The sequence below is a fragment of the Lissotriton helveticus genome, chromosome 12, assembly GCF_964261635.1.
Source record: "Lissotriton helveticus chromosome 12, aLisHel1.1, whole genome shotgun sequence".
Taxonomy (NCBI): domain Eukaryota; kingdom Metazoa; phylum Chordata; class Amphibia; order Caudata; family Salamandridae; genus Lissotriton; species Lissotriton helveticus.
The window spans coordinates 51,460,562-51,484,752 of record NC_136073.1 but is presented as its reverse complement, the minus strand read 5'-3'; the positions used below and the strand labels follow the sequence as shown (position 1 = coordinate 51,484,752).

General features: G+C 43.2%; 1 protein-coding gene across 1 annotated transcript in view; it reads right to left on the bottom strand.

Moving 5' to 3' along the window:
• Positions 1 to 9,257: 9,257 nt before the first annotated feature.
• LOC144798256 (monocarboxylate transporter 13-like) overlaps positions 9,258 to 24,191 on the bottom strand; it is a 220,835-nt gene continuing 205,901 nt past the window's right edge. The window contains exon 5 of the mRNA XM_078669015.1: positions 9,258 to 13,536. Coding sequence (XP_078525141.1) covers positions 13,325 to 13,536 — 212 coding nt within the window. The 3' untranslated portion in view covers positions 9,258 to 13,324. The remainder of the gene's footprint in view (positions 13,537 to 24,191) is intronic.

Sequence of the window (24,191 nt, the reverse complement as noted above, 5' to 3'; positions counted from 1 at the left end):
GACATCAAAACAAGATCAAATAAATAAGGCAACAAGCCTGACACCCTCGCTAAAAGATTTTTTTAAGGTAGTCTCTAGCACCCTGATTCTTAAACCGAGAGAGAATATGCTGGAAGGCGGCAATGATAGTAACTTGGATGAGAGGGTAGATCCATTCCAATTCCCTGAGGATGTACTAACCCCAAACAAGTATCAACCATTAGCGGAAAATTCAGCAGAGAGGGAGATAGAGAGGTCTGAGAGCACCCTGCTGCAAGAACAATTGGACGATATGTCACGTACCGAAAAAGATGGGCCTGTCTCCAGTGATTATCGAGAACTCGGAAAGGAAAAGAACCAGAGTGAACTGTTAATATATAACGAAACTGATTTAAAAGCCCAGAGTTCAACTATAGAACTAATACAGGTTCTCACTGAAGAGATGAGAAACAGATTCCAGGTTTCGGAGAAAAATTAAGCAGATATTAAGATATTCTGCATGAAGATGGAAGATAAGCTGGATTCATTAGCTATCAGGGCTACAGCTTTGGGGACTTCAGTGGCTGAGTTAACAGCAAAAGTTGATGAAAATGTAAAGGATCTAATAAAAATAAAAGCTCAAGAAGCTAGACTTCAGGATAAGATGGAGTCTATTGAAAATGCCCAGCGAAGAAACAACCTTAGATTGCTCAAAGTCCCTGAGGGAGTTGAGGGGGACAATATAAAGCAATTTGTTGTGAAATTAATAAAGCAAACAACTAACATCGAATGTTCCGAACAAGCACTTGCTGCTGACATTCAAAGAGTGCATAGGGCCCCCTTGAGACAAAGCCCAAATAAGAGTAGACCCAGGAAAATTCTAATCCACTTTTTAACCTACAGTTTGAAGGATGAGATATTAAATAAAGCCTAGAAAGTAAATACATTAAGTGCAGAAGGGTTCACCTTTCAAATTAGGTCGGATGTCTCTTCCATTACTGCGTCTCGGCAGTGGGAGCTGGGAAAATTGTGAGATCCATTCAGACAACTGGGTGCCACGGCACAACTAAAATTCCCGGCCACACTAAAAGTAATGTTTAAAAATAAAATGCAAACATTCAGACGGGTAGAGGAGGCTAAAGCTTTACTGTACCAAATTCAGGGAGAAACAACGACCACGAAACAATGAGTCAGGTTTAGTAATGGTTTCTTTTTCTCCTTTTAGTTGGATTCGGTCTCTTCCCAAAAAATAAAATATATATATATATATATATACATATATTTTATGCAGATTTGTTTGGGTGTTATTCTGACTCTTTGAAGGAATAAAACACTGTTTGCACAAAAAGCTGGGTCTTACTTGTTCGTTCTGAAATCCGGTCTAAGCAGCAGGACTGGGATGCCGCAGCATCGAGCGAAGTGAAAAGGAACATATATATATATATATATATATATATATAATTTTTAAGTTAATAGTATTTTTTCTCCTGAATAGCAATAAAGTATGAGCTGTCCCTACTTGGGAGAGGGTAGCCTCAAAGGCCAGGGTAGGGCCATGAGTGAAACAATGGGGGTTCTCCTGGGGAGCACAAGGGTGGGAGGGAGTGGAATATGGGGGGGTCACTGGGTGAGGAGCATAGGGAAAAAATACAAAAATAAAGAGTCTGATTCGCCATATAAAATTACAAAAAGCTGTTCCTCCAATCTTCATGAGATAGGGCACAGATTTAAGTTGACCCTTCAACATTTTTGAAGGTGTTGACATGGAATCTAAATGGGTTGAGGGTGAAACAGAGGATGGAGAGGATATTTCAATATTTAAAGGATAGTTCTGAGCTAATTTTAATTTTACAGGAAACGCATCTAGTTGAGGCTGAGATGAGGAATTAGGCAACAGTAAAAGCTGAATTAAGGAGGTCATTTGCACTACACAGCAAACAACTGCGAAGGGGGTAGCAATTGTTATAAAGAAACACCCAGCCATTTTAGTAGAGGGGGCTAAAGTGGATAAGATTGGTAGATGTGTCGTAGCAAATGTGAAGTTCTTCTCTCACAAATTGACGATCGCTGGTTATTACGGTCCTAACCTAGATGACCCGGACCCATTAAAAATTGTATATGCTGTGTTACTGTTATTTCGAGACCCCCTAATACTGGAAGGAGACTTCAATCTTGTCTTGGATCCTGTTCTGGATAGGTCTCTAAAGAGTAAAACTCCACAGAATAATAAAATGAGATCTTTATTGAGAAATACAATGAAGCAACTGGGGTGGATTGACATATGGAGAGAAAGAGTAGGAGGGAAAATAAGCTATACGTTTCATAACAAAAAACATGGTCACAAGTCTAGGTTAGACTTTTTTTAAATTAGTGTAACGTTGAAGTCAGGGGTATCAGAAATTAAACACTTAGGTGTACACCTATCGGACCATGCAGCTGTAACGTTAACGTTGAAGCTTCCTAATGCCCCAACTAAGACAAGATGGACCCTAGATTGTGCGATTCTGGCAGAGGAAGAGATTATAGATAGATCAGTGGCAGAAACTGAGGCTTACTTTTCAACTAATTTAGAAAGCACCTCTATAGAGATATTGTGGGATTCATACAAAGCCTATTTAAGGGGATGTGTAACCTCTATTCAAATTGCAAGACAGAAGAAATATAAAAATGAAATAATGGATATAGAGAACAAAATTCAAGAGCTACAACATCATTCCATGACACAAGATGATACAGAACAAAATATCACTGAAAGACTATTATCTCTTAAAATGGATTTGGCAGCGATACTAGATGCCAGACTACAAAACAGGTGGAAGGTGAGCAAGATGGCTCATTTTGAATATGGGGAAAAATCCGGCAAGCTTCTTGTCGGAAAACTAAACAGGACTTAGTTAGAAGCAATATAAAGGAGGTGATATGTAACTTTACCGGGAAAATGTGTCAAAATCCTGCAGATATTGATGAGGTTTTCCGAAAACATTTTGAATCAGTCTATAGGGAAGATTTGAACCCACACGAAGCCACCATGGAAGCATGGTTACAGCGGTATCCTGTAAAAGCGATTAGTGATGATTCCTCTGGTAACTTTAACAAATCTATATCACAGTACGAGATTAGGAAAGCAATAGATTCAGGTAAGAAAGGTAAAGCCCCAGGGCCAGATGACCTACCGGCAGAGCTATATAAATCTTTAGCGGTACCTTTGATCCCTGTAACGGATAAACTGTTTTCTCATATCTTTGAGGAAGGTGGGTCTATGCCCCCCTCTTGGGGTGAGGCAACCGTGGCCTTGATATTAAAACCTCTGTAGCCCCCAAAACAATGCGATTCATATAGACCGATCTCTCTGCTAAACCTTGATTATAAAATCTTTTTCAAGGTCTTGGCAGAGAGATTGAATGGCATCATGAGTGGTCTCATACACCAGGATCAAAAGAATTTCGTGAGAGGAAGAGGGATGCAAGATTTAATTTACAATCTGGTTGGCTCTATTGATCTTGCAACCCTATATAACTTACCATTAGCTGTTATTACATTGAACGCTACGAAAGCGTTTGACAGCGTGAATTGGGCTTTTCTAAATAAGGTACTAGAAAAATGCAATTTGGGGGAAACTTCTCGAGAGTAATTTCAGCAATTTATAAAGCCCCAACAGTTAGAATATTAATAAATGGGAACCTCCCCTCTCCTATACAAGTGCAAAGAGGTACAAGGCATAGCTGCCCCCTGTCCCCAATGCTTTTTAATTTGTACATAGAATGCTTTGCAGAGGGAATTAGGGCACATGACGACATACTTCCTTTTAGATCTGGCAGTTGGGAGCAAAAAATGTTACTGTATGCCGATGATATCATGGTATATAGGTCAGATCTAGAAAGATCTATTCCAATTGTATATAGTTTAACTCACCAATTTGGTAACAACTCAGGATACGAGATAAATTAGTTGAAAACTGAGTGCATGGCTTGGAATGTTAGAGTCCCCCCCCCGAACTAAAATTAAAAAGAGAAATTAGGGAGGAGCCAAGATGGCGACCGAGATGGCTGCATAAACGCTCGGCTCCGTGAGCCTTCTCACCCCGCGCATACATCCTGGCAACTATCCTGAGCCGTAACGGCATATTTAAGTAGGCGAAGGACAACTATCACTAACCGTTTACTCCTGAGGCTTTTACGTGCGGCAGACCCGTGGACATGTCCCCGACTGTTTTGCGGCCTTCACAGAGCTGGGACCGGGGTGTCGAGTGAGGAGAGTAGCCGGCCGCGACTGCGACAACAGCGGCCTCTGGTGGAGGTGAAGAGTCGGCCGGAGGGAACCGGAGATCTGATGGGCCGATGGCGACAGTGCCGACCCAGTCCATCTAGCGGAGTGCCTTGTGGACGTGCGGTAAAGCAGGATCGAGGGGTGTGCACGATACTTGGCCCCCTTTCCAGTGTTGTATCCTGGCATGATTATTGACTTCTCCCGGAATCGGTGAGCGGCTCCCGGGGAGCGGCGGAGATTTTGTTTAGCCTTTTGTTGGCCCTCCGCTGGGAAGCCTGCCTTGACTTTCGGGATCCTCGTTGTGACTCCTGTTGCTCCCTGGTGTGAGGCCCGGTCCCGAGGTGAGATGGAGAAGGACGAGGCCGGATCAGCTAAGATGGCGGATGGCGCCCTCTTACGCACACCACACCCAGGCAGAGAAGCCACTGTGCGGGAGAGTCCTGGGGCCTGGCGACAAGAGAAAGAACCCACGTCCAGAGATATCCTGGCTGCTTTAACAACCCTGCATATGACCCTGATCCGGGACGCCCTGGATCTGGGACGAAGGATGGCTGCCATTGTTGTCCCACCGTTCCACACGGGCATGACTCGATCCCAAGGAAGCGCCTATGTGCCCGCCTCTGCGTCAGTGATGAGTGCTCCAGCTACGCCTATGTTCGTGGAGAAGCTGGAAGACCCGGTTCATGAGATCGCTTTGGACAGATCTGTTCTACACGTCAATGACTTGTCGGCGCACTTCTCTATTCGGCAGCTGGGGAAACAACGTCGATCTATGGTTTGGACTGCCCCGGCGGCGTTTCGGCGCTTACCGGAAGGTGTGACTCTCTCTTCCTGGCTGGTGAGACTGTGTTCGGACTGGAGGATGTTTTCGGAGTCAATACTGGCACAGACGGATTTCCGCCATGCATATTCGGCTGTGTTTTGGTGGCTGAAGTCCCATGGAGTAACAACATTGCCCGGTCCGCCCGGATCACTCGGACCCTCCACGCTGCTCTGCATGCCGATTGATAAGTGGACGTATGTTGGTACTACTGATAGAAAAGGCCAGGAGTGAAACCGTCTATGACGAGGTGGACCTTGTTGTTGGCTGAAGGCGATTTGGGGGACACTCAGCGGGGATGATATTGATTGTGCTATTGGTGATTACTGTTTTCCGTGGCTATTCTGATCTTGCTTTTAGGATGTTTACTGCGCGCGGTGGTGGAGAGGGGGCCGGGTGGCTAGATCGTTGGCCCTTCCCCACATTTTTTCTCTTTTTCTTCTTTTTCTCTTTTTCTATATTTCGGGTCTCTTATTTAGGGTGACAGGCACGCTGCTGGGGGGGGGGATAGGCCGTAGCCTTCTGCAGGGGTGCAGGGTGGGGGGTGGGGTTTGTTACTCTGTCCTTTCTTTGTTTCTATGGCCCTTTGTCTTTCTTCCTTTTTGGTGTCGTCGTTTTTCATGTTTCCTACAGTATGTTTCGTTCTGAGGGGTGGGGTGCAGCTCGCTATGACACGTGTTTGTTTTTACATTTATCCTGACTCGTATGCCTTACCCCCAATACTTCAAACGTATTTGCACTATTTGCGGATTTCCTGCTTCATGCTTGCTATTGTAGGACCATGTATGACTGTATGGCATTGATTTTGAGTTTTTCTTTATTATAAAATGAACCTTCTTGACTCCTGAATCTTGCACAGTACGCTCGAATACACGTTATATCCTGGACACTTATTAGACCCCGATTTTCGGGCTGCTGTATTTTTCTATATTGATTTGCTGTACTTACGATTTGACTAGCGGCCGGCCGGGGTGGTTGTAGGCCCATGCTTGTATTTACTTGAAGTAACAATAAAGGTTCTTAAAAAAAAATTTAAAATAAAAATAAAAAGAGAAATTAGATATTTGGGAATAAAAATTACTCAGGACATCAATTATATACCCAACACAAACTTATGTAAAATCGTCAAGGAAATCTCCGACTCCATAAAAAGCTGGGCATATTTACCCCTAACATTAATAGGAAGGGTCAATTTCTTATTTCAAAACATACCCCTAGCTTTTAAGGCGAATAGTTTTAGGAAAATCCAGTCAAAATTGAATTCATTTACATGGGCATCCAAGGGCATCAGAATTTCTTGGAAGAAACTTAGAAGAAGAAAAAACAAGGGAGGCTTTTGTGCTCCTGACTTACTCATTTATGCGTGGGTTTTCCAAATGAAGGCAGGGAAAATGTTTATGAATGAACCAGAACAGTCGGATATAGGTAAAATGTCCAAGGAAATGCTCCAGGACATAAAAGAAGCAGATCATGCATATCTGTATAAATTTGGAGACCCACGTTTCTTCAAGAAAGTTCGATTCAAAGTTTTAAAAGACCTAGCAATTACTTGGAGCAAAATTAGAAAACTGTCAAAAATTAGTTATTACAGCGCTATGGCCCCTATATGGGACATCCCTGGCTCACCTGAGTGGACTAAAGATTTGTTAGCTGTACCTTTAAAAACTGCCGGAGTGAACTGTTGGGCCCAACTGATTCCAGAAGGATGCTTGATATCTTGGGAGGAGATGAAGCATATGACAGACAATCAGATATCCAAATTTAAATATTTACAAATAAAAAGCTGGACTCAAAAGATTGGAATACCGATTGGTTTTACAAACGACTTAGAGATTTCTCTGAGAACCAGGCAGCAAAACAAAAAAGAAGTGGCAAATCTCTACTGGTGTCTGATTGATTTGGCAGAGTGCGACTTTACACTGCCAGCGTGGTTGTGGGGAGAGTACTTGCCAGACGTCGATACAGAAACACTATGGCAGGTATCTTTTGAATTACTGCATGTTCCAGTTCAAGCTGCCAATTTAAGGAGAAATCATCTCTTCTCTCTCCATAGAGTCTATTGGTCACCTCAAAAACAATCTAAATTTGCAAAAGGTGTTACTTCATGCTGTCCAAAGTGCCGAAAAGAAAAAGCTAATGATGAACATATGTTTGTAAGTTGTCCAATAATTCAGAAGTTTTGGGACCCTGTGTTAAAAGGTATGGAAGGAATATTTGGGGTCGATATAAAGGTGAGCACCTCTCTCTTCTTCTTTGGTCTCCTCGATTGGTATGAAAGCCTACCTTTGGATTCTAATAAGCTGTGTTTTTATCTTATTTTACTGGCCCGAAGAGAAATTTGTAAATGTTGTATTAAAAGTACCCCCGACATTTTTAGACTGGGTAAACGCTATTAAATATGTAATAAAAAGGAATATAGCTACAAGAAAAGAGAACAGTAAGAAGGTTGCCTTCTAGGGACCTTGTATAAGCTGGTTGGATAGTCTTTAGACTAAATCGGGGGTAGTTTAGTCCTATGATTATGCCTCTTTCTTGACATACTTCACCACTCGAGTCAGTTCCAGGGACGAGTAGATAGAAGAGTGGAATGGACCAATTTGAGAGGTTCTGTGTAAAGTGCAATCCATTAAGATCAGAACGTCCCTGTTGGTGCCAGTACGAAGGGGGAAAGCAGAGGAAATCAGCAATGTACTGGAAAGATGTAATGGCGTATGAGGACAAACAATAAATAGAAAAATAATACAATTTAAAAAAAGAACACCTCCAGCATTTCCAATACAAACCATCGATGCTTACAGCACGCAGGCACTGTGCACTTACATAGGTGGACGGGCAGTCCTGCTGTCTGCTGCAGCACTCCTTGCTGTGACGGGGCTGTGCACCACTGTGGAGACTTTGGCACTTAGCATATCCTTGCCATGGTTGCCATCCCAGCCATGTGGGCATTACCACCAGCGATGCATAGTGAGTAAGTTGAACAGGATGCCAATGTCGAAGCCAAGCGGTCCATGTTGGGGGCTCTCAGGAAAGAAAAACGTAAGTGCTGGGCGGCTAAACAAGGCCGTTCAATCAATGAGCCGGGTCAGATGCCTCAGAAATGAGCAGAAGCAAACCCTGGGCTAGCAAACATTCTGGTGTCAGTAGAATCTTCTGTAGGACAGAACTGACGTCAGGCGTGGAAAGCAATCAGAGCCAATTGTCGAAGAAATGCGGACCAATCCCTAGCACTGTACTCTACCCAGATAAATACTTGTAACCCTAGTAGCTAGCTGTGGGCTTCTAACTTGGCATGTGTTGAAAGGAGTGCCCAGTGTTCACACTGGCATGCTGATCTGCAAACCATCTACCCCACCACCCCACAAATGCCTACCTCCTGAAAATTATGTGGCTAAGTCAGCCAGATGTGATGCACGACCTACATAAACACAAAGTACAAAACACCAAAAGCAGGTGTCATATTGTGCCCTGGATTCCCTAGACCTACATGATTCTCTATCCACTGCTGAGCCCTCCTCAGGTGAGCACTATACCCCTCAGCCTTCATCTGTGTTATTTACAGAGTTCTATCAAGGATCCAGCATTTAGAGCAGGGTCCATCTGCTTTCCAAAGCGCCTCTCTTCCACTCTTGTTCATGGACATTTAATTCAGAGCAAGGATTTCATTTAATCTTGTGCCGCCTGCAAGGATCTGTCCCCCTGATCTTCGCAGTCTTGCTCAAAGAGCCCCAGACCCTGTTTCAGTACACAAATTAATTTAAGTTCATCAAGAGTTCTGGGCCCAGCAAACCATAGAAACTTCACTTAAGCAATATTTACCGTCCAGGAGTAAAGTTGTCGTACCCTGCATCCCGCGGCGTTGCAACTATCTACCATTACACTGTGCATTAAAACTCCTCAGCCTTCCCAGTTTGGAGGTAGTGGCATGGATTAGCTAGCCGGTGGTCTGACCATCACTGGACTGTCTAGGTGACATAATGAATCACATCTATTTCAGTAGCTCCACACCTTGAACATTGGGGGTTTGGACACCCCCCCCCCACCCATTTGAAGTCTTTCGATAATGGGACCTACAACAACTCACAATTCAGAGGCTTATCCACACACCACTGAAGTATCCAGATTCACTCTGCAGTACCACCCATGAGTCCTTTGCTCCTAAGCCAAAACAGCAGCACTTTAAATGAGCAGATACAGAATACATGCACTTCTCAGCGGGGTTCAATACCTTTTTATTGTTTTAGTATTTTTGGAGGAATATTACAAAGGCAGATAAATACATTTAAACCTTACAAAATTCACATATAGTTCATACAAACTGCTATGAATGATAACATTAGCTATCCAGGCAGATAGATTACTCACTAAAACGTATTTTTCATTTGGATTATATTTGGAAATGGGTACGCTATAAATCATCTCCCTGAGCAGGGCTCTCCAAAGTCGGTCCTGGAAGGCTCGTTCTATGCTAGATATTTAGCATATCCCTATTTAGATAAATGTAGTTATCTTAAAATCTGGCATGGTACCGGCCCTCTATGGTTTACTTTGGAGAACCTTGCCCTAGAGCTTGGTATATAATGAGATCTTATTCTTTCCTTAAATAAATTAAAGCCCCCAAGTAAACGTCCGTTGTTGAACTGCAAATTCATTATATGTTGGACAACCCCTAGACAGAATTCATGCAGGTTGACTAACCCATTAATCACGAGCCTACATTTGATAACCAACTAGAGAGTGGGGCCCAGATCTTAGAACATTCACTCCTAACTCTTTTCCCCATGGCACCGTACAGGCTTTCTTCCATGTAGTAGCTAGGTAAGTATTGAGGTAGCCTCTGCTGATACAATGGTGGGTCAGGATTCAGTGGTAATGCAAATTCTGGCAGCTGCCATTGCCACAAATAAGGGGTAACAGATGGCTGGATCCTGCAGTGTCTGCCCCTCTATACCAAGTAGAATGAGTTGATCTGATTGCACACTATTGTGCCCCTGAAATCCTGTATCTTCTCTTATGATTCAGTCAGTTTAGCACATGTAGCGAAATTATGAATCACATCTATTTTGGTAGCGCCTCACCTTAAACAATGGGAGTTTGGGCACCTCCCCCAGTTAAAGTGCTTTAATGGAGTATAACAAAGGTTATATATTGTTTTGAAATGTTGAGTTTTTTAATTTGGTGGAAAATAATACTGTGGGGCCAATGTTTAAGGATTTCTGAAAACAAGTTTCCATACTTTAGTCAATATCTAGTCTATCTGATCGCTTAAATGACTTTAAGGGAACATCATCTTTGTGATGGTAAGAAAAATGATCATACAGGGTTTGGATTTTTGTCCCCCCTCAGCAGTTTGAGACTGTATTATTAGTATCCTAAAAGATCAAAGCAATATTGCATCCAATTTGAAAAATAGCTTCTAATCTGTAAATGTTTGAAAAAATTCTACTTTTCAATGTTAAATTTGTCGTGAATATATTAAAAATCGCATAGTTGCATTTTTACAAAAATATCCTCAACGCTACTGACCGAAGCTTGCTTCCATATTTCCATGCTTCCATACTTGACAATACCTATCATAAAACATAACAGGAAATAACAGTGAATGCCATCATATTTAGTCATATTCCACAGGGTAGCAATTTTAATCCATATTTTAATGACAGCTACTGTTGTCTTAAATCGGACTTTTAGAAATTAACTTTGCTCAATGAATTTTGGTAGGAAGGAGTTCTTTTTATCCAGGCTATATTTGTAAAGTTCATGAACATTCTTCTAATTGACCACCTGTCCTATGATCAGATATTTCAGATGTTGCAGCATTGAATCAAGTGGAGTGGTGTGGCTCACTGGTTAGAGGCAGAAGACCCGAGAGCAGAGAACGGCCTGGGACCAGGGTTCGATTCCCGACGCGGCAGGGTCTTGGACCAGGATCAGCGGACTCGATAATTCTCGCCTCTGTGCCTACTCTAACCAGGGATCACACTCGGCAACTCTGGGCATTAAGCTTGCCTCATCTCCACAACGGCCCCTCACAAACGCCGGGGATGCCTGGTTTCACCTTGGAGACTCCCAGGAGGGACTATCTCACAGGGAAAGCCAGGACAGGTTCCCCAGCGGTCTATAGCGCTACGAGGCCTGCGGTGCGGGTAGCAGTGCGCTTTACAAGACACACAATTCAATTCAATTCAATCATAGCAATAACATATGAAATTATAGAACACCCATCCTCTCTTTTCTGGTGGCAATCGCATAAACTTTAGAGCTCTCTTTGTCCTTCTGTATTCCTAAAGAAAATTACTGCTGATATAGTCTAATTTATGAAACCACTTAGGGGCCTAATTACAAGACTAGCGGTCCGAGGACAACCAGACTCGCTGGGTCATGGTGGTGACAGTCCAGCCGCTGCTGCTTCGGCTGTCCGACCTTTCAATTACAACTTTGCTGGTCACACTGCCATTGTACTGCCGCAACCGCCAGGGAACTGCCATTTCATGATGGTGGCGCAGCGGTCAGTCATTAAACAAAGGTGTATGCATGTATACATGTGCTCCCCTGTGTGCATGCACCCTAGTTCATGCATGACATGGGCTTTACAGTCTATGCAATGTAGGAATTGTTTTTGATGTTTAGATTGCAGTGCCTATTTTCTGAGGCACCACTGTAGGACTGCTATAAAAAAGCCCACCAGATGTGAGGAAACTCATGATCTGGCAGGCAGTGCACACACAGATTAACGGTGTAGGATCGGGCAGTCGGCTTGGTGAGCTGCATCCACATCGCCAAACTCATAATCAGGCTCTTAGTGCCTATTTCTAATACTATCTCCCTATACAAATACAGTATATTGGGTAGCGCAATCTTTATTGTATTACAGTGCCTAATGATTGTAACTAGTAGATTGTTCATCCATTTCAGATCAGTCCTCATCTTTTTTAATAGAGAATCGTAATTTAGTGGGACATTCAGTCCTGCTGAAGCAGTAATTTTAACTCAATGGTATGTGCCACACTGAGTCTTTCTATTGTCTGCAAAATGGTAGTGCTTATTGGAAACCATCTGTGTCTTCCAGCTATTTATGAGATAGCCAGAAACACTCCCAAAAAGCCAAGCTTCCAACTCAATTTCATGCATCACGGTTTCCTGGATTTGTGATCATATTTGCCACATCACCTGCATACGCCAGTAGCCTAGTTGTATATCCTTTAAACACTGGGGGTCTGGTTCACAAAGGTAAGCTTACACTTCTGTGTAAGTTTGTGATTTATTTCAATTCACGAAGAAATTTTAGTGCTGATATCTTTTCGTAATCTAATATTATGGTTGTTAGTTCTTTTTTGAGTTACATCGAAGTGTCAGAAAGTATCCTAATCAATTTAGACTGCTGTTTCTTCCTCTTAAGGGTACAGCTCATAGTTCCACCTCTGAAACTAGCCTTAACTGCATCCCACACAATTTCAGGCAAGGCACTGCCAATATTCTACTCAAAAAACATTGGTGGAAGATTCTGCTAATATCAGTCCTCAGCATGCCGTGAATGCCATGTGTTTGTCTTTTAATTACAATACACTATGATTGAACACTATCTTTTACCTTTAAAGACCACAACTGTATGTGAGCGCAAACATCTATTCAGTAGAAATCAAATCTGGATCTGACGCTGAGACTTTCATGAAAATTGTAGAACAGGTTATCTTTGTTGCTCTTGCAGAAGAAGTACAGAGCTGGAACCAAGTTATGTGCACTCAAGTGCAAAATTGTGGCTATGAAGATACAAATTATGTAGCAGCTCCAAGCATTCTATGGTTGCTCAGTGGTTTGGTTTTGTTGAAGATGCACTCTTCCACAGTGATCATGATACACCATGGCAGTAAGGCGATGGCCACCGAGGCTCATGTCCCCTGTTAACCATTCTCCCTTAGAAGGGGATGGAAATCTTGGCTGGTGCTGCTCCCTTCTCATAACCAGTACAAAGCTCTGGCTGAAGATGACTGTCATGATCATATTTTGCATGACTAATGGGGTCTTGAGCTCTATATGTTAGTCATCATGCATTTTATATCAGGAGCAAGTGTGTTTGCTTCTTACATTTTAGCACACCTGAAAATAGAAAAGATGGATAAACAAACCCTGGTACTCTCACCCCCTCTAAACCACTCTTGTCCAAAGTGGAAAAGAGAGACAATTTCCTGATATTGCACACCGAGGCCATTTTGTGCTTTTCAAAGATGATGATCACTAACTGGACACAGTATACAGTCCGTTGTTCTTTGAGCTGTCCAGAGATTAGTCCATGGATGAAAGTCTCATCATAGTGCTGGGCGCCGGAGGCTCCTCTTCAGTATGTGGCAATTCACTGTTCTTCTTCATTTGGCAAGGCAATGGGGTTCTTGTGAAGAACGAGGGGCTGCACATCATAATTCCACTCCCAGCTAGCGTGAATCCCGCAAAGACAATGAATGAGACCGTGAAGCCCCCAGTGAGGTCCCTGAGGAATCCTGTAAACAGATAAGGAAAAATAGTGATGATCATGACATTGTGACATCTGAATGTAGGACACAACATGCTAGCAAGCCAAATTACATCGCAAATCCTGTCCCATTGGCTTAGCAACTCTTCCCAGCCCCTTCTCAACTTGCTCCAGCGCCATAAAGCCTTCCTGCCTATCTGTACATTTATAATAATTCCCCTATACTACCTTCGCATCAACATCCATGCTTCCTTTCTGTCTGTTTCACAGCTCTTTTTAATCCACATCCAATCTCCTTCCAATGCCCCAGCTTCTTTCCAATTACTTTTAGTGACTTCTCTTCTCGATCCCAAATCAACTGTCCTTCCTTCTTCCCTAATCTTGGGCAATCCCATCTCCTGATAGTGCCGTACAGTTTTGAATCCATCTCCCTCCCAATTCCATTACTCTCCATTTTTCTGTCCATCTCTTTCTAGTGCTATTTAACCTCCTTCCAGTCAGTTCTAGAGTCCTTCCATCTCTTTCCCAACTCCTATGAGAACATTGGAATGTTGAGAGCTCTATTGAAGACAATGGAGCAGCAGCAGCCTATATGAACAGGAATAGGCCACTGCACTCAACATTTCAATGTCCTAATACACAGGAGGACACAGGCAGCCTTCTTTCTTCCCTCCTCCTGCACATTGTCACTGGGGCTTCAGGAGGAGGGTGGGTACATTCTGCTCAGCTACAAGAGAACAAAGTGAAATGCAGTATAAATATTGGGACCCAGACCCCAGAAGTTTAGATAACTTCTGGACTCAAGAGGAACCTCTGCTAAGGAGAAGAGCTGGAGAAACCAAAGGAGAGGTACTGCCCCGTTGCTGCATGCTGTGTGGGGTTGGCCTGCAATGGCTGTTTCCTGCAAGTAGAGGACAAAGACTTTGCTTTGTGCTGAGTATTCTGCTTGAAGAAGATTACCAAGGGCTTGAAGTAGAGGTTGCCTTCTATTCGGAATTCTCAGGGATACAAAGACTTCACCACCAGCTCCCCTGAACTCCCTTGCTGGGAGTTCTGACCTGCCAAGAGGTGCCTGTTCCTTAGTTGGGCCTCTGGAGGTTTTCTTGCTGCTGGGAGCTGAAAAAACTTGAAGCAACTGAGGAAGTGTGATGCATCCGCACCTGTGTTCGACACAACATCGCTGTGCGTGAAGAATTTCCAAGCATCACCGCCGTGCCGCTGAAGAAACCAACGCAGCACCTACCTGTGACTGGAGAAACCACTGCACACCGAATCTCGTGCACTGCTTGCCAAAGTCCGACTCCGACGCAGGCCCTGTGTGCGGCTGCAAGAATCAACACTTTCCTGACTCCCTGACTCCCGACACATCGCACTGGGGTGCCAAGTCTACAACAACACCAGGGCCACAGTAAGAAACTAGCGCATCACCACCCGGCACAGTAAGAAACAGATGCATCACCCCCTCTCCAGTAAGAAACCGATGCATCACCTCCCCTGCGTGGCAGTAAGGAACCAACGCATCACCTCCCCTGGAGCAAGGAAGTGACGCATCACCTTCCCTGCGGCTGTTTTTGCTCATGATTTTGAATCATCCAAGGAACTTTGTGTTGAAAGTGTCACATCTATATTTTGCTATGGACAAAACTGTTTTTACCTTTTAAAAGTCATATCTTAATAACTGTATGTTGGATTTTTGTTGTTTTATTCTAGTTTGGTTTAGATAAAGTTTGCATATTTTTCTAAACTGGTGTGTTGTCCATTTGTAGTGTTTTCACTGTGTTACTGTAGGTTTTCACAAATGCTTTACACACTGCCTCTGAGATAAGCCTGTCTGCTCGTGCCAAGCTACCAAGGGGGTGAGCAGGGGTTGTCTAAGGATGTAACTCCCTTACCCTGACTAGAAGCAAGGGTCCCTATTTGGACAAATGTGCAAACCATTGTCAACTAGAGACCCCCATTTCTAACACAGGTTTAAACTCCGTACCAACCATAAGCCATTGGTGAAAGTACTCATATCTAATGGAATAATGAGGGCACACAATGTATAATGAGGATGACTTTGAGATTGTTAGATTTCACATACAATGTTAATATTTACCTGGGAAAAGAACAGGATATTGGACTGTTTAAGCGGTTCTCCTTTACTATTGTGTGATCATATCAGTAATGAGTGGGATAATTATAGGGTGGCCTGGTTGAGAAAGGTATAGCGGCAATACTGATTGAGGGTTTGAAAGCTGGTTATGAAGGGGATGAAACTTAGGGATAGTAAAACAATGTATCACTGTTGGTGGATGGACATGAGCAAGTTGCATGAAGAATGTAAGAAGTTGTGGTAAATTAAAGATGAATTGTTCCTTAGTGATGAGGGTTATATTCTCAGATGTGATAGGCTGATACCTTCTAAAGGGTTGAGACAAAGGATGCTAGAGTTAAATCATGAAGGACCTCTTGAGATTGTGAAACTCAAAAGAAGAGTGGAGTTGTCTTATTGGTGGCCAGACATTAATGTGGACACGGAGAGATGTGGGAGGATCTGTCAAGTTTGTGCTAGCTCGGACAAGGCACAGTTGGTATTTTAGGCAACCGCAGGGAAATAGAGAACATCCAAAGAATCCTTGGGAACACTTAAGCATATAGCTAAACATCAGAGAGGGGGAGAAGGAAAAAGGGGAACTTGTCCACCTTCCCAGACGATCAGTAAATACAACAAACAAAAATGAGTTATCTACCTACTGGACAAAAGGTTAGAAGATTAGATTCTCAGAATCTTAGTGGCAAGTGTGCCCTGGAACCCCCGTTGTGTTTTTAAAGAACCCGCACTCACCATCCTAGTCAGTGACATGCTTCATCATCGGATTCCCACCCTGGTTGGTGAATGCTTTAAGGGTGTGCAGCAGCACCTGATGACAGCGGAGCTGGCTTTTTGTGAGTGTGACAGTATATGTGGTGATGTGTGATTTAAAATTGGCTCAAGAACTCCTACCATGTGTAGTGATTTTCATAATGGAGGTCCTGGTCAAATTTTAAAAACAGTCATGGATCTTTATGAGACTTCTATTGATCTCAACTATCCTCAATGTGATCAACATGTTTCAGCCATCTAACTGAGTGCCTCTGGGGGTCAATATGGCTTTTGTCAGGACCAGAAAAAATCAACGCACGCACGCACGATAAGGCATGCAATTGAAGGTTTGTACTTAGAAAACCCTTCAACAAGGAGAAAAAGTCACCTCTTGCAACAGTTCCTGCAAAGATCATGAAAAAACATATATGTTATGTAGGTAGTCATACCTTGAGTCTGCATGCATCTTTTGAATGACCACCCATGAAAGAACCATGCACAAACTTTTCATCATGTCGGTGTATATCTTATAATTGATTTACACCCCCACTGTCATTTGTAGGGTCACATTTTCACACATTCTGTGTCTTCAAATAGAGTATTAGCCAATATTCAGATGACGATGCACACAAGTCAGGTACAACAATAGACAAAGGCATTTAAAGGTGCCTCTCACTCTTGTGGGAACACACTGAAAATATGTTAAGCCAAATGCAGTCCGCACTGGAACATGCATGTGTGGGAATTCATTCGCATGCAACGTGGATAAACACAAACCAACTCATAATATGGTAGTCGATCACTACATAAGATGCTCTGAGGGGGTAGACCTTGTAGTCACACTCACTAAGCCATGAAAAATGTGCTATGTAATATTTGGTTTTCAAAGATAATTTAATTATTGTTATTATCTTAAATGAGGCTACCCCATATACTCCTCACTTACTTCATCAAGATGTCTCACCCTCCAGTGCACCTACCGATCCTCCTTATGAGCCCGCATCTTGTGTGGCTCTGAGGATTCTGACATTAAGTTCTCCTATGTCAGATTCTACACGCTTCCAGGCTAGGTGTCAAAGAGGACGCTCGTTAGCAGGTTTGCTAGGTCCATGCGGTTCACCTTTGCTCACTACCCACTAATTAGTATTTACTGACGCTGTCAAATGAGTCCTTGTGCTTTTAGGTACCGCCCACAGGGTGCATCTGCAATTGCAGTTTCAACGTGGAGCAATATCGCAAGTCATGGCAAGCTGCGCGTCCAACTGGTAGCTATGGAAACACGGACTGCGCATGCCATCTTCTCCAATTGATTTTGTTGGATCCCAGCGCTAGTCCGTTGATCGAGCCTGTCTTCCAATGGCTAGTGCGTCCCACTCAGAACCATGGAAATGGGGGACGAATGCCAGTCCACATCTGCCTACCATTGCTTTGCTATGTCATATTTGATTATCTCTGTATTCTTGCTCAATATATGCAAAGTGGATGGTTCTCTCAGAGTGAAGGGGGGATCAATAGCAATACATCTTGCTCTCCAGTGGCGACCGTAAGTGCAACTGAGTAATTGCATCTTATTGGAAGGTACTATAATACTCTGATTGGATTTATGTGACTTAGTAGTCACCAGGAGGGAGGCACTTCTTGCTGGTTATTACTGTAAAATGAAGTCAAAAACCCTGATCTGCAGTTTGCATCCCATATGTTATTAGAGATTATCAGGGACACGTAACTACAAAACAGAGTTCTATGAAATATTGTCATTTAATCTAGTTTTTTGGGTTGACATTCGGTAAATTCATCCTTGTTCTTTCTCAAAAAGACGTTATTTTAGATTGTCTATGGTCTTCTCTATTTGTTAAATGATGACCCAGGTCATGTTTTTGGGTGTGTGTCCTTGGGCCAAGAAATGGCCGGTCAGTTTTGTGGTGTTCCTCTTGCATCTCACATTGCTCTGGTGTTTACTGATCTGAGTTTTTACTTTTGTGGTGGTCATCATCCCATTGTGTCTGAGACTGCAGGTACAAGTAATCACATTCATTGAGTTGGATTTAAGCATATACATTTTAGGACCCATTTTGGATGACTGGGGGTATCCAGACAAGTAATTGCGGTCATCAACTGCTATTCCAAATTGCCAGAGATTGAAGTAACTGAAGTGACCTATACTAGTGCTAGAATTTTCTAAATGGAAAAGATATTTTTGAGAGAGGGCATTCCTAAATCCATGGAGTGGTGTGGCTCACTGGTTAGAGGCGGCAGACCCGGAAGCAGAGGATGGCCCGAGACCAGGGTTCAATTCCTGACGCGGCAGGGTTGTGGACCGAGGTCAGCGGACTCGATAATTCTCACTTCGGTGCCTACTCTTACCAGGGATCACACTCGGCAACTCTGGGCATTAGCTTGCCTCATCTCCACAACGGCCCCCCACATACACAGGGGATGCCTGGTTTCACCTTGGAGATACCCAGCAGCGATCATCTCACAGGGAAAGCCAGGACGGGTTCCCCAGTGGTCTACAACACTGGGATGCCCCATTGCTGGGGTAGCCATGCGCTTTACAAGACAACATAACATAACATTTTAAGTGACAATGGACCACAGTTCTCTTCAGAGAAGCATGAAGAATTCTTAACTAGGAATAGAATTACGAGGAAGAAAACGATTGTTTATCAACCTGCTGGGAATGGCGCTGTAGAATGTTTCAATAGGGTGATAATGGGAAGTGTACAGGCAGTCATCACTGCTGGCAGGATTAGGCGAAGGAAATAAGGAGTACTATTTGGGTCTACAGAATCGCAACCCCCATCAACGGGCTATAGTCCTTTTAGAATTCTGGGAGGAAAGGAGCCATTTATGAAAAACAACATGGCTTTAAAAAGCATGAAACTTTGAAGCAAATGATGTCCTTCTGTAGTGAAAAGCAACTTATTAAATATGCAAAAGTTGTGCAAAGCGTAGTACAACAGGAGACATGAAGTAAGAGATGTGTATTTGGGATCAGGAGAATGGTTAAAATTGAAATTGGCCTGTAGAACAAATAAAGGTTGTAGCAAATCTTCAGAGCCACTGTAAGTTGTAAATGTTTTTTACCAAGTCTGCCTTGCTGAGCAACAAGAAGGTTTGGCATTATTGCAGGATGTTCATGTGCAATAAAGTTATTAATTGGCAGGCTACCAAAGAAAGCAATCAACATTCCAAAGTGTGGGATATTGCTGATGATGAACCTCATAAAGTCGAGTTCGCATCTACAGGAGTAGCGAATGAAGAGATCGAGAATGCTCATATTGCTGAAGCTAGTGACTCAAGTGGTGGAAGAACGACTACACGTGTTGAAAGAACAGTATTGTTACCTAGGAAGTTCAATAATTTTGTAATAGAATAGTGCACTTCCATAGGTCTAAGATTGCCTAGTGATATGTATGTGTGGGATAGTGTAATACAAATGCATATCAGTATGCAGCAGTTAGGTATGGAATCATGTTCTAAGTATGAATCATGTACTATGTAAGGTGCACTTAAAGATTTCTTTATTAAGAAGGGACATGGGACATAAAGCAGCACCAGTATTTATGTGTAGCTTATTTCTCCTTTATTTATTATCTATTCATGTATTGTTAGTGTGGAGTTGTTATGATTAAGAAGGGGAGATGTGGTATCTAGGTTACCTGTCTCTTGGTAACCTGATGCCACAAGTTCTGTAATGTTAGATTGTGTGAGAGCGGGTGGTGACAGTTGGAAGGAGATACCAGAGGTGTTGGTTACCATTTTCTGGCTCTCCAATAAACCTTCGATCACCTCCATGTGTACGAGTCAACCTTACAGCTCCGAGAGACCTTTGTGTTGTTTAATTAGAACATTCTGTTCTCAAGGGGTGGAATGTTCTAATAGCTTTAATGTCCACCGTAGCTGGGCTTTACCGGCCATTGAAAGCCTGCTCCCTTTTTAAAGGCCCTCTCCTTCAGCTCTGGGCTATAACGCTGTTTCATGGCTTTTAATGGACAGTATAACCCTCTGTGGCAGGCTATAAAGATATAGTAGTGCCCTCATTAACTTCTGTTTCCATCTCTATACCAATTGTAGTGTCTTGCTAACTCTGCTGCCCTCTACTCATTTTCCAAGTTCTTTCTAGTACCATTTAATGCCCTTCTATCGCGTTCTAGTGCCCTCCCACCTCCTTCCAATTTGCTTTCTTCCAGTTGTCCTTTCGACCCCTCTCCTATCTTCATAATGGGCCTCTGTGATATTGTGGCAGCATCTGGCTACAACAGTGCCTTCCTCCAACCAACAAAATACAAACTCATGAACTGAAATGTCTAAAGAAGAGTGAAAACACAAGACCCACGGGTGTCCTCACAATCAGGTGACAGTGAGTGAGGACTAGTGCTTTCACATAATCCTACAATTCTTTAGGGGCCTTAATTGTAGTTTCCAAATATTTACTTCATCATTGCTACCTCTGAGAGGGTGAGGTCATGGTGGACCTGATGGTGTACATTGGATCCCTAGACAGGCCTGCGGATGGTGGCATAGACGGTTCATACCCAAGGTCACTTGGGAGACCAGGAGGTATCATTAAGAAAACCTCTTGGGATTTGGCTCTGTGGGATGGAGACCTCACACCTCCCCCTGTGCAACAGGTTTGGGGATTACATTTGGTTGATGTTATATTTTTCTTGAAATGAGATTGTGCCATTTTTGGGCATGTTCATTACATACATTCAGGGCCTGATTAGGATATGGATGGTAGCCAAAAATCCTTCTAATTGTTGATTAAATGCTAAACCTGAATGGGTCGGTAGAATTACCTCCTTATGGTCATGGTAACTGCACTTGTGGATTCTTCACTAGAGGAGAATTCTCCAATGGAGGGGATTAGAAGTTCCTCCACAAACCAATTCATTTTTTATTACCACCCAAATCCTAATGTTATTCATAGTTTCCCTCCAGGGGGTCTGTTCTTCAGGAGGCCAGTGTCACAATAATTGTACCTCTTATTTTGCCTGCCTAACTTTTTAAATATCTTTTGAGTGTTTTTCAGATGCTTTAAATTCATGATCTATAGGAACTAATGATTGTTTTTGTTGGTCAAGAATTCATTCTGCTGCAGCATCATTTCTCCTCAGAAAGTGAGGAGCATCACAAATCCTGTGCGCAACACTGATCCACATGCCTGCTGTGAGGGGTTTGCACACTTACCGGTTTCTAATTACATGGTGAGAGTCCAATTTTCTAGATTCTAGGAAAATCCTAGTTAAGCAATGTCTTCTGTACTGCTACAATAATACCTATTTAGCAAAAATCAGCTCCCTCTCCACTTTCTTTGTTACATCTCAGGGGGCATATAGGTTTTGTTGAATGCCTTCCAGGTTCACATCGGCAGCTGCTACATTCCAAAGTATTATACAGCATATTTTGAAAGACCTTCTCATAGTGTATGTTTTTATATCAATGTTCTAGTTCATGTTGAGGGGGAGGAGGAACCTAATAAGAACTTTAGGAATGTTTGAAGAGTTTAGGGAATGCAGGAGCTCACAGTAAAGAAAGAAACATGTCAAATTTGATTGGGTTTGGGATACGTTATCTTGTCCACATCCTTCAGGGAATAAAACACACACATGATTTAATCATGGTAGTAAAGATGGCACTGGTTCCTAGTGATATGGAGCAGCTCAAATAATTCCTAGATCTTGCATAATACAGTTCCAAATTCATAAAACAGGTTGCTGTATTGTAGACCCTTTGGGAACTATAGTTAAAAAGAATGTCCATTTTTATTTATCTCAAATGGTGAATAATGAAGAGTTGATTGAGGGTTCTGGCTCTAGATCTCTAAAAGACACTGCGCAGAATTGTTTTGTAGTGGGAAGATAGACCCTAGCTGGTTACTGGGCAGTAAATTGTTTCAGCTCTTTCTTTCGTGTCCTCGCATCGAAGCTGAGGATACGGGACAGAGGTGAGGCTCAGATCCTCTGCCCGCACCGCCCACAGGATATCGATATCAGGGCCCCAATGGTCTGCGCCTTATTGCCTCCATAGACTGAGAGCATCTGAGGAGGGGTGGTGAGCGGAGGCCCGGAGCCCGTGAAATAGAGGCGAAACGACGTGGGACCGGACCCTGCGTTGGCGTGAGCCCTACTCCGACCCCCACAGACTGCGCCTATCCTTACATCAGGTGAGGTATGGAGCGCGGGTGAGTGGAGCCTAAAAAACGGAGACTAAACGGCTTATCACCGGACCGCTGCATACCGTTGAACTACCAGGGATCACTGCTGCTCAGACAGGACGGCGACACAGAGTAGCCTGGGATTGTTATTTCACGATAGGCAGACGCGTAGCACCCGCTACACTCCCACGCGGGCCCACCTCGGCCCCCTGCTGCTGGGAGGGATTATTCCAGGAGCGCTAAAGGTAGGGTTAAAGCAATATCGATCCGAGCAAAGAAGAAGACTGGGGAGTCAGGGCCCGGCCTGCCTGACCTTAAAATGGCGGCCGCCGCTGATGTCCAGATCTAAAACAGCAGTGGGTCAAAGGCAGGCACTGAGCAGACACTTCACTCTCCTCCTCACTGTCAACTTTTGCTGGCTTGGGCCCCGGCCATCCTGAGTGGAGGATGGCTCCTTATTAAGGCATTATCTCCAAAAGGGCAGGAACAAGAAAGGACAAGTGAAAGATGATGATTAATAGAAAGAGATAAGGACATCCAGGTTTCAGATGAGCTTGGCAACTACGAAGGCGGCCATCTTGAAATTACTTTTAACTAGGAAAGAAATGGGAAATAACCCTGAATTTTAAGCTGGTTATACATCCTAAGCCGAAGTTTACAGACTTAACCAAATCCATTCAAGACAGGGAGAATTCACAAACATCCCTCACACTAGGAATAAGAAGAGAACAAACTCAATAACAGAAACCACAGGCAGACAGGGGAGCAAGAGAGCACATCAAGCATCAAACTGGACAATTGGCAACTAAGCAGAGAAGACGAAGTAACAAATGGTAAATATTAGCAATTAAGTAGAGAAGAGACACTACAAGGATTACATTAATCTTGCTAACAACCGGAGACAGAGAGTGACATGTAAGAGAGGGCAACTCATACAATACATTACGCCAAGCAGCAAATATGGACGACAGCTACTTAGAGCCAGTAGGCATGAACGCTTATGTCATAAAATATCCAACCAAATTATCCAAAAATGCAGCCAAAAAATTCAAGCACAATCTAATGAGGAAACATCCGGACACACTGATCTCTGACCCCTCCTTTAGCACAGACAAAGGCATTATAGTGAATGACCTGATATTCTTCACCAGAAGAACGGCTAAATGGTGCAATGCGATCACAAAAATGCTCAACATGAAAACTATAAACAATATCCCACATGGCACAAAACTTGTGATCACATCGTCACCTAGATGCAGAGCGGACCTATGCATAACTATTTACAAAAATTGAATAGTGCTTATACAAGCAGCCAACAACGAATTAGATAAATTCGACAACATGTTCTCAACCTTAAAAGAATCTGTAGAGAACTCAAGATCTCAACAACACCGGACCCCACAAGAAGACACTCTAGACACCAACAACACTACCACCACAGACTTCATACGAACTAGAGACCCTTGGGAACAATCTACGCAACTAGGAGACACAATTGGAACAGGAAGGACATTGGTTGGGAATGATACAGAAAGAACGGAGATGTCTACACGATATGCGAATAATGACCAAGAGCAGTGCCAGAGAGAAGAATCGCCGCCTCTCCCCCCAATGAGGGTACATCTCTTACAAGTAGGCCACTCAATGAGAACCTGGAAATAACTGATTTGGAAGATAT